The 9,395-nt window shown below is 42.0% G+C and overlaps 1 protein-coding gene across 1 annotated transcript; it reads left to right on the top strand.

Annotated features, from left to right (window-relative positions):
• Nucleotides 1-277: 277 nt before the first annotated feature.
• Nucleotides 278-9,073, top strand: LOC124556134 (aquaporin AQPAe.a-like). The gene is made up of 6 exons (XM_047130150.1): nucleotides 278-353; nucleotides 4,450-4,646; nucleotides 6,484-6,627; nucleotides 7,463-7,714; nucleotides 8,743-8,823; nucleotides 8,924-9,073. Exons 1-6 carry the CDS (start codon nucleotides 278-280, stop codon nucleotides 9,071-9,073), a joined length of 900 nt encoding a protein of 299 aa, XP_046986106.1.
• Nucleotides 9,074-9,395: the final 322 nt, after the last annotated feature.

The following is a 9,395-nucleotide window of genomic DNA, read 5'->3' as shown; positions in this document are numbered from 1 at the left end:
GATTATCGTGGTTTATTTTAAAAGGGCCGAAAACGTTTCTTTTCATCATAACCCAATGTTTCTTAGGCAGTTACATTCCGCATTTCATTAACAAAATAGTTTGTTAAATTATTTAAATTTAGGCCCGTCTGTCACAGTTGTAGACGGGTCCGAAAGACCGGGATGTTGGTATTCCTAATGCGTAAATGGTTTTTGTGGTGAATGATGTTTAAGTATTATGGTGAGCCTTACTCGTAGTTTGTCACTTTTGACTCTCACATCAAGTAGATAACAATACATGGATGGTGACATTTATATATATTATAGCGGTTGGGAGGAGGAGGAGGAGGAGGAGGAGGAGGAGGAGGAGGAAAGTATAGGTTCTTGTCCATAAGGAATAGTGTGGCAATAACTCTCCTTCTCCCGGCTCTGAATTAAGTGTCACACTAAACGCTGAAATCGGATGGCTTACGAACGGCAGAAACAGTTAATAGCAGGCAGTAGTGTAACAGCTACGTAGTTATTCTGATGGCTCTAATGAGATAATCCTTTGTTTCGTCTGGCAGCTCCGTGATGAAGAGCATATTAGTCGAAGCAACTTGCTAATATATTAAGACCGGAAGGCAGAAAAGGAATCTTACCTACATCCTCGCCTGATCCGCAACACTCTCACCTATGAAATTCATTGCCCAGTTCACGACCTACGCTAAAAGCTTTACTTCTCCACCGGCTCCTACCTTTTAGACAAGCGTATCTTGATAAACTAGCATTGTGCGGGAGCAGGGGTATTCGGATAACTCTACCACAGAGTAGGTAAATATTTCCAGTTTTTACCCAGTGCTGAACACTGAGAGTAACTCCGACAACGCACAGAACAGTGAACCTCTATTTTCGTATTTGTTTGCGTTCGTATTAAGGGTTATGGTCTAGAATATGGGAAGCCGTGCTAGCTTTGGCGTAGAAAGGTATACCATTGCTTAACGTCCCTTGTTAGAAATTTTGGCACCATAATATGGAAAGAGTCCCTGTACGCGGCTCTAGAGTTCAGTCAAAATTTTTCCGCGGTTTAAGAAACTATGTTCGTGTATGCCACTTGAGCCACGCGACACATCCACAATTCGGTCCAGTGTCACGAAGTGGACAAAACGCTAAAAATTGGTTCTGTTAGTAGGAACGCACACGCGCACACGCACGCTTCGAACGCAAACTGCTTGAAATCTGAGTTCGGAATCGCCGCTTCATGTTGCTGCCTTCCTAACTGCTTGTTTTTGTAAGCAGCTCACTGGACAGAAAGGCTCTGTTGTCTAGTAAATAAACGAATAGGATGTAATGGAATTAGGCTCGCAGTGAGACATCCCTGTAAACAAAAAAAAGACAGCGTTAGCGGGATCAGTCTTTAAGGTGTAAGGTGCAACCATCGCGCTAGGCCTGCACATATTTCTCCCGATGTTATAAATTTTTTTCCATGTTTAGTGATAATTAAGCTTCAGTCAAAAGAAAATCCCACCTGTGCAACGCCTGTCTAATAGTAATTTGTGTACAAATTACTTCGCCATTAACGAAATTGAAACTTCTTAAAAGCCAACTTCTATATGGGGAAGTATTTTTATCCTTTAATCGGTAGTTAACTTCTGCGTAGTTAACCTTGCAGTACGTCCAAATTTAACGTTCTCAAATTTGTTTCTGAAATAAAGGGTAAAGAGGTACTAAACATGCAAATAGTCTCCGGGTTTCTTTTTCAAAAGAAATACCTGAGGTTCGGCAGTATAAGAAAGGATAGACATATCCTCCACCGATAAACATGTAAAACGTACAGCTTTTCGTAACAATTACCTTAATTTTTACAGAAAAATTCGTGATATCCATTAAGCATCTGTAGATGAAAAAATAATGTAACAGTTTGCAGGTTAACATTCCGTACTCAGTATCGGAACAGGAGGAAAACGGCAGTTCTATTTTTCTCGTGGCATCCGTAAGAATGTCGGATTCTCTTCCCATCATTACCGATCTGCACTTTTCACTATAGTATTAATACTTACAACAAACAGCTCACTTTTTTTGACAGAGCGCAGTTCCGTCTGTGAAGTTTTGTAGTATACTCCAGCCATCCGTCAATTCACGTAGAATGAAATTTTCATTGCACCCTTTCTACTAGGTTTTATTGGAAGCGGTGTCGCACCAGATTACTTCAGGTGAAGAGGACAGAGCAGTATTTAGCGATGTTTCATAGCTTACTTTTACCTTACCGAAGAATCGTTACGTAGCTTGTCAGTGTCTGATGGTAGGTGCGAAGCAGTCAGCTGCTTAGTGCTGTTATAGGAACGGAGGTGAAGTCTGTGAGGGCCAAATATAAACTACTGTCATTTACCATATACAGAACAAACAATGATGCGATATAGATCTTTGCGAAACTAGGTTGCTGCATTCAGACAGGAGAAGAAAATCGGGAAAAACCATTTTCAACTTGGTTAGAGAAAAGGGGTAATACAGAAAGCTTCTGCACTAACGGAACAGACAAGGGAAGAGTGTAGATACGGGCACGCTACAGCTGACACAGTAGTAAAAAAAAAAATGGCAGCTAACCTTCAGAGGAAACGGGAGTGGTTTCAGGGGTGGGGTACTTAAGATTATCAATACGGCGGAGAACAGCTTGGTGGTAGACATTTCGTTAGCTTAAGCAGTCTTTAAATTCTTGGGATACGGTCTTTACATCTATTTTTGTAGTACTTGATAGGTTTATGCTTTCGTCTTATTTTCTTACTTCTAATATCAGTTTGTGCTGGCTGCTTATCTTAAGGAACCTAATTCCCCGAAGTTAAAGTTGCTTTCCACCTACTATCGTTAACTTGTGAAAAGCTTAGTGATTTCTCACTTCATTCAGTGTTCCCTGGGCACATCAAAATTTTCAAATCTCTTTGTGAAACAAGACATTTCCTCCAAGAATGTCAACTCGTTTAATCTTATGGTCGTTCGTTAAAATTTGCTTTGGACAAGGTGTTGGCATACAAAAAGCGTGACTTGTGTTTGAGTAGTTAGTGTTAAAGCTTTTTAACAAAAATTCATACTTCATAAACAACTTTGAAGGTATTTGACATAATGAGCTAAAACATTGATCAGTAGTCGACCTCGTTGGTTATTTAGGGTTGGAAATTGTCAGAAATTGCCCAAACATAATAAAGTATTGTGGATAAGCGCCATCATTATCCTAAGCCTAAGTTTGTCGTTACTTACTCTTCTGGCAATTTCTGAATCTTCGTAAATTTGTCGGCTTATATTGCAAATGCTGTAGTGTGCCCCTCCTATCCAGTATGCCCACAAATGGTATGTATGTACGCACGTAAACTTCCAAGTAGTCATTAGATTTTCAGTGCTTCTCCTTACAATCTACTTGTCAATTGTCTTCCAATGTGTTACCTGAACAAGATCTACGCCTAATGCAAAAACTGAACTCAAGAGATAAGAGTTCGTTAAGTTACCTTGGAAAACATTTTATATCCAGTGTTAAGTAATCAAATTCACCTAAAATTATCTAGATTTTTGCGTGTTACTGTGGCTGGTAGGCGTCTGTTGGAAACAGCACTTGAAGAGTAATCCAGACGTCGTAGACGACGCACAATTGAGAAAATCCCAGTTTATGGTCACTGGCTGGTATTACACTTCCACTTTCCGTAGCGTATCCTTCAATTTCGAAAACTGAATGTTCCTTCAGTTTAATAACTATACATTTGAACCATACTGTCCAGTTTGTTAAAAATTAAATCATAAATTTCATTATCTTTCCTAACCTTAAAGTAATAAATTACACATAACTTAAACGATTCGGGCCCAGCTCTCTTATCCGACAAAGAGTTGGATCACGTTTGAAATCGCTGGTATTAACTTTTGTTCCCTAGTTAAGGACAGCTTTTCTCTTGGTAAGCTCTCATCCAATTTTCATCCCTTGACTTAAAAGTTAAATAGGTTCAGAGGGGTGTCTCCTACGGCTTAAATATTCTCAAATTATCCTAAACCTTTAGTCTTAAATTTCTTAACTAGCGACCCGCCGCACCTTTACATTAACAGCACTTAGTATCTACTGGCCGGATAACTTTTCTGGTGTACCAGTAATAAGTTACACCCAAACCCTCTCAATGAATAACCCTTAATATCAGGGAACAGTATGAATCTCAACAGTAGTCGGTGAGATTAGCCTTCACATAGCCAGACAAACGTGATGCGGTGACATAAAAACTACGGTAAGATTTTTCGTTGTCAGGCCTTCTAATTTTCAGACGAAGGCTTCTTTGAGCAGTTTCCCAAACTTTCGTGACGACTTGAAGGCTTAATTTTTCACTCACCTGGCTTTATTCTCCTTGACATACACTGATAACTTGATTTCCGCTCTTTTGTGTAATCATGAACGTGCGAATGTCTAGACTTGGCAGGTACAATATTCCGATCGCCAATTTACTTCAGAAACGCTAATTCTAGGTTTCCTGGACCTGTTGGTGTTGGACGACCTGAAGCCCTGGAAAACAGTGCTGAGACAACTGGTTGCTGAGCTTCTCGGCACGTTCCTGCTGGTGCTAGTTGGGTGTGGATCGACAACAGCATGGTCCGAAGGCTACCAGCCGACCACCGTTCAGATCGCCCTGACATTTGGACTTACTGTCGCATGCATTGTGCAGGTAGGTACAGCGGTATGGTCGCACTGCAGGAGGATAGAAACTCACCAAGTGTACCGGTAACTTGGAGGAAGTAATGAAACTGCAATGAGTATACTGAGACGCGAATCAGAAATACCTTAAGGACAGAATCACATTGCTGCTACTGAGCTAGTACCAGGTCATTGCTTGTTGCGGCTGAGATTTGGCGGCGGACAGCAAAAGCGGCAACGGCAGAAAGTTCTGCAAGTAGTGTCGGTGCTGGTACTGCCTTCATCGTGCCTTACTAGAAGTCAGCCAGATACTTCGGAAATTCAAAGGACGTGTAATAATTGCAGGAAGAGGCATTAACGTCGCTCCAGGTTTGTTACAGCCAGCCGTATTAGCTTAAATTACAAACATTAAGTTTATGACAACCATGGACTGATTCGTATGGCTATCGACGTAAGTCATGAAGCACAGGCAGTAACGGTCCTGAACTGACAATCTGATGAGGTAACGAAGTAGGTTTCGAAATGAACAATTAAAATCTGAAAGTGAACCGTGGTGAAGGTTAGAGGTAAGGCGGTCTTATCTAGGAAGTCATGGTTACCGTTGTCATCTGTATTGAACTAATCACTCGTTCGGTGAGATAATTAAACAAACCCATTAAACTTCAATGGCTTAAAGGAGTCTGGGAACTCGCACAAATATTCCACTGCGAAATTATATAACTTATTGGCAGGCCCATAACGTAAAAGCCTGGCACTATTACATACGAACTTCAAACGAACGCTACACGAATGGCTAGGCAGAAGCCATTGCGTGGACAGTCTCGGTCCGGCACACAGTTCTAATCTGCCAGGAGGTTTGTCAGAATATAGTTCGTGAAAATAGACGTGCTTGCATGAGCAGAATCTGACCTTTAAGACAGAATATACTTCACACCACTGATAAGCAGCCAAACAAACGGAGAGCACTCAGATGAAAGTATTGTGCTCACAGCGTCACCACAAAATAAGACATTACAAAGATTATTAGGAACGTTGTGCCACACCAGGAAACTGAAGGGTCTACGTCCTAATTATTCTTAATTTCTTTTTTATACAAAAGAAAGTAGTAAAATTTGTAATGGTATTTTCTTACCCAAATAGTTCCACGGCAGATCTTTGACACAGTTTAGTTAACAGGCAACTGTTAACACCTACATTCCATTTCTCTTGAACAGCTGAAGTAAGACCATGACCAAGTCCTGCATATCATACAGAATAATGCGCTATTGGTATAGTAGCATTAAGTGGCTGATTGTGGGTTTCTTCTTCGCAAGAATACATTTCTAGTTTATATACATCCGCGGTGTGTATTCGAGAAAGGTTTTTGTTCGAAGTGCCGTTAATACTGAGGCACGCCTCAAATTTTTATAACAAAAGTGAAAACAGCATAAGGGTTTTGCTACTCCAAATAAGTTCTTCAGCTTCAGATTTCGGAACCTGAGGGCGGCATGCCTTTGCACAAAGGCTATACACCTTCAACACATTTTGTAAACACTGGCCCCACATCTAGAAAATGAATAATAAAGGGCCATGAAAGAGCACGGAGTAAAATAGCAGTTACGAGAACTTAAACTCGCTATTTCTTGTAGCGTTTAACAAACGTCGCAGTTACAGTATGTTTAGAGACTAGTTACGAAGCGCTTCCTTCGAAATCGATAGACAAACATATCGGCACAGAAACTCGACATGAAATACTAAGTTGCTCGACCTGTTTCAAAGTGTTGAGACTAACGCTGTCAATTTCCACTCTAAGACTGCCTCTCCTGGTAGTCGTACTGTAAGAAGTTGTCAACAAAAATAAATATAACAGGCGAAATATTTTCTTCCAGATGCTTGGTCACGTAAGTGGCGCCCACGTGAACCCGGCTGTGACTGTGGGCCTGATGGTGGGCGGCTTCCTGGGCCCGCTGAAGGCTCTGCTGTACGTGACGGCGCAGTGCGTGGGCGCCACCGCTGGCTCATCCATGCTCCAGGTACTCGGAGATGAGCCTATTGAAGTAGCTATTTACCTGTAACAAGTATATATTAAATGGGGAGCCAAAAGGTTGCTTCAAACCCACACATCAGACTGGTGAGTACGTCTCGAATTCAGATTCCTTAAAATCTGACCATGACTGTACGTGGAACTAGTTGCCAGAGAACGACGCAGTAATTCCGTAAGTAGTTCAAAGTTCGGCCGGCCGGAGTGGCCGTGCGGTTCTAGGCGCTAGTCTGGAGCCGAGCGACCGCTACGGTCGCAGGCTCGAATCATGCGTCGGGCGTGAATGTTTGTGATGTCCGTAGGTTAGTTAGGTTTAACTAGTTCTAAGTTCTAGGAGACTAATGACCTCAGCAGTTGAGTCCCATAGTGCTCAGAGCCATTTGAACCAGTTCAAAGTTCTGAGACAGCAAAATGCTAATCGGACCAGCGACTAAAATCCTTGGCGATCTTCATACACGGAAAGCCTAGTTTCCACTATCGTCTGGCTGTTGGAACGAATTCAGTGCGGAACCCCTGTTCCCTTATTGGCTTCCTGAACATGTAAGCGTTAGTTACACACAGGCAAGCACAGGTGCTAAACGGAAGCACGCGGTTCAAGTTGTTGGCATATTGATGGACGTTAAGCTTACGGGCAAATTCCTAATGTTTGTGAAGCACACGTCAGCGATAGTTCGCTTGAGTTTATTCGAAGATTTTCCTGAACAAGAACAGTACTAAGACTATAAAATTTGAGCCGTGTTAACCGTAACAGACATTAACTGCCTTAATTTTTCGTGCTATGTCAACTTATGATCTGAGGTAATTCAACATGCTACTTTCTGCCGCAGCAGCAGCCGCCGCCTTGTAACCGTATGTTCTGGTTGTTACAGGTCCTGACACCTAACGAGACGGTAGCAACGCTGGGCATTACTGCCTTAAATCGGCTCGTGACACCGACGCAGGGCTACTTCGTGGAGATGCTCACCTCGTTCGTGCTCGTGATGGCAGTGTACAGCGCAGTGCTGGGCGCCGCGAGAGGGGCGGCAGCAGCAGGACCTTTCACTATCGGCCTCTCCGTGACAGCCTGCCATTTGTTCGCGGTATGTTCGTCAGCCGCCAAGGGACCCTGTGCATTGGTGCAGTAAGGCTTAATTTCGATGAGTGATACGGTTCCATAGTTGCCTATGGACGACTGCTGTGCTAACGTTGAAACTCTTCCTAAGTCAGCTGCAGATTTAATTGTGGAAGTAATACAGATTATAGTACCTCGATTAATATACAGGAACCGGCAACACACGTTCGACGTATGTTTGTACATAAAACTGGTAATTTGATAAAAGTTAAGATATCTGCCTAACTATGAAACACTTCACCCCTGCTTCAAATTTCGCAATTTGACCATTAACGCATGGCGTCAGTCAGGTTTTGCGAAATCATTACGGTCTTTTACAAGAGATAAGGACTGCTGACAGTTCAATGTCAGTCGAGATTTATACCTTCAGTTAAACCTCCATATTGACCAGTTCTGCAGCTAGAGAACTTCTCGAACTTCTTCGCTGTTCAGTTTCATTCAATAGCTGCCCATAACGTGTACTATAAATAAAATTACTCTTGAATGTTTACACTTCTATTTGCTCTTTAGAGAGCAAGCAAAGTGACCTACTGACGCAAAGGTCACAATCTGATAACTGTAAATCTGCTCTCGATTAACTCTCCGTATCGCATTTGTCTTGTACGCCAGATTAAGTTCTTCCTTATAACGAACACTAAAGTCAGGTTCAGTACATGCCAGACTAAACACCCACGTATAGTTCGACAAGCACAAAGCTCCGGATTTAAAATGTGAGAACACGTTAGAGAGATTTATCTCCGAGGAAGATAAAACTGCTACGAAATCAGATATTCGGTGAGATGTTATAGAGCATTGCGCCCAAATGGCCAACGTTGTAAAATCAAGTTCGGTTTGTACATAATCAGAGCAAAACCTGATTGCAGCGGAAAAAGAAAACTCGTCTGAATGACACGATCGCCTACTATTCAATAAGCTGTACAGTCATTCAGATTAATTTAAATGTCAACGAGAAATATTCCTGAGAAATCATCCATGACTAAATTACCTTGTTTCCAGATGCAGTATACTGGAGCAAGTATGAATCCGGCTCGTTCCTTCGGACCTGCTTTCGTTACAGGCTCATGGACAAGCCACTGGGTGTGTAGTCAACGAAAAGTGAAATGTGTTATGATAGTGAGTTACTGACAAAACTATAATTTTGACACTTTGTCATATTTATTCGTCCTTTCTCTTGCAGGTGTACTGGGTGGGGCCGTGCGTAGGCGGTATTGTTGCGGGTATCTTCTACAAATTCAGACCAGACGAGCCTGTGGATGCAGCAGAGCTTAGGACTTCCCTGAGCCAAGCTTCTGTCTTGGGGTCGGGAGTAGCGGAACGAACTGTATAACCACGAAACATGTAATGCTCTTGACAACATGGCATTCTCCAACATCTGCCTGAAGTCTGGACGAATATGCAAAATTAAGCAACCACAATGGTTAAGAGAATGCGTATTGGAACTAGCATGCTTCACTAGGCATGGCGAGGACATACAATGGATTTAAAATTTTATTGCTCTGAAACATCTGTTGTAAAAGATTTTATGTTCCTGTGGAATTTTAAATGTTTGCCAAGTTTAATAAAGTTAGCATGTCGAGAACGAAAGTTTGCTGTATTTTCAGTCTTAGGCAACTAGAACCCAAAAACTGAAGGAAATTTACCCGAAGGGT

The sequence above is a fragment of the Schistocerca americana genome, chromosome X, assembly GCF_021461395.2.
Source record: "Schistocerca americana isolate TAMUIC-IGC-003095 chromosome X, iqSchAmer2.1, whole genome shotgun sequence".
NCBI lineage: Eukaryota > Metazoa > Arthropoda > Insecta > Orthoptera > Acrididae > Schistocerca > Schistocerca americana.
This window is presented reverse-complemented; position numbering and strand designations above follow the sequence as displayed.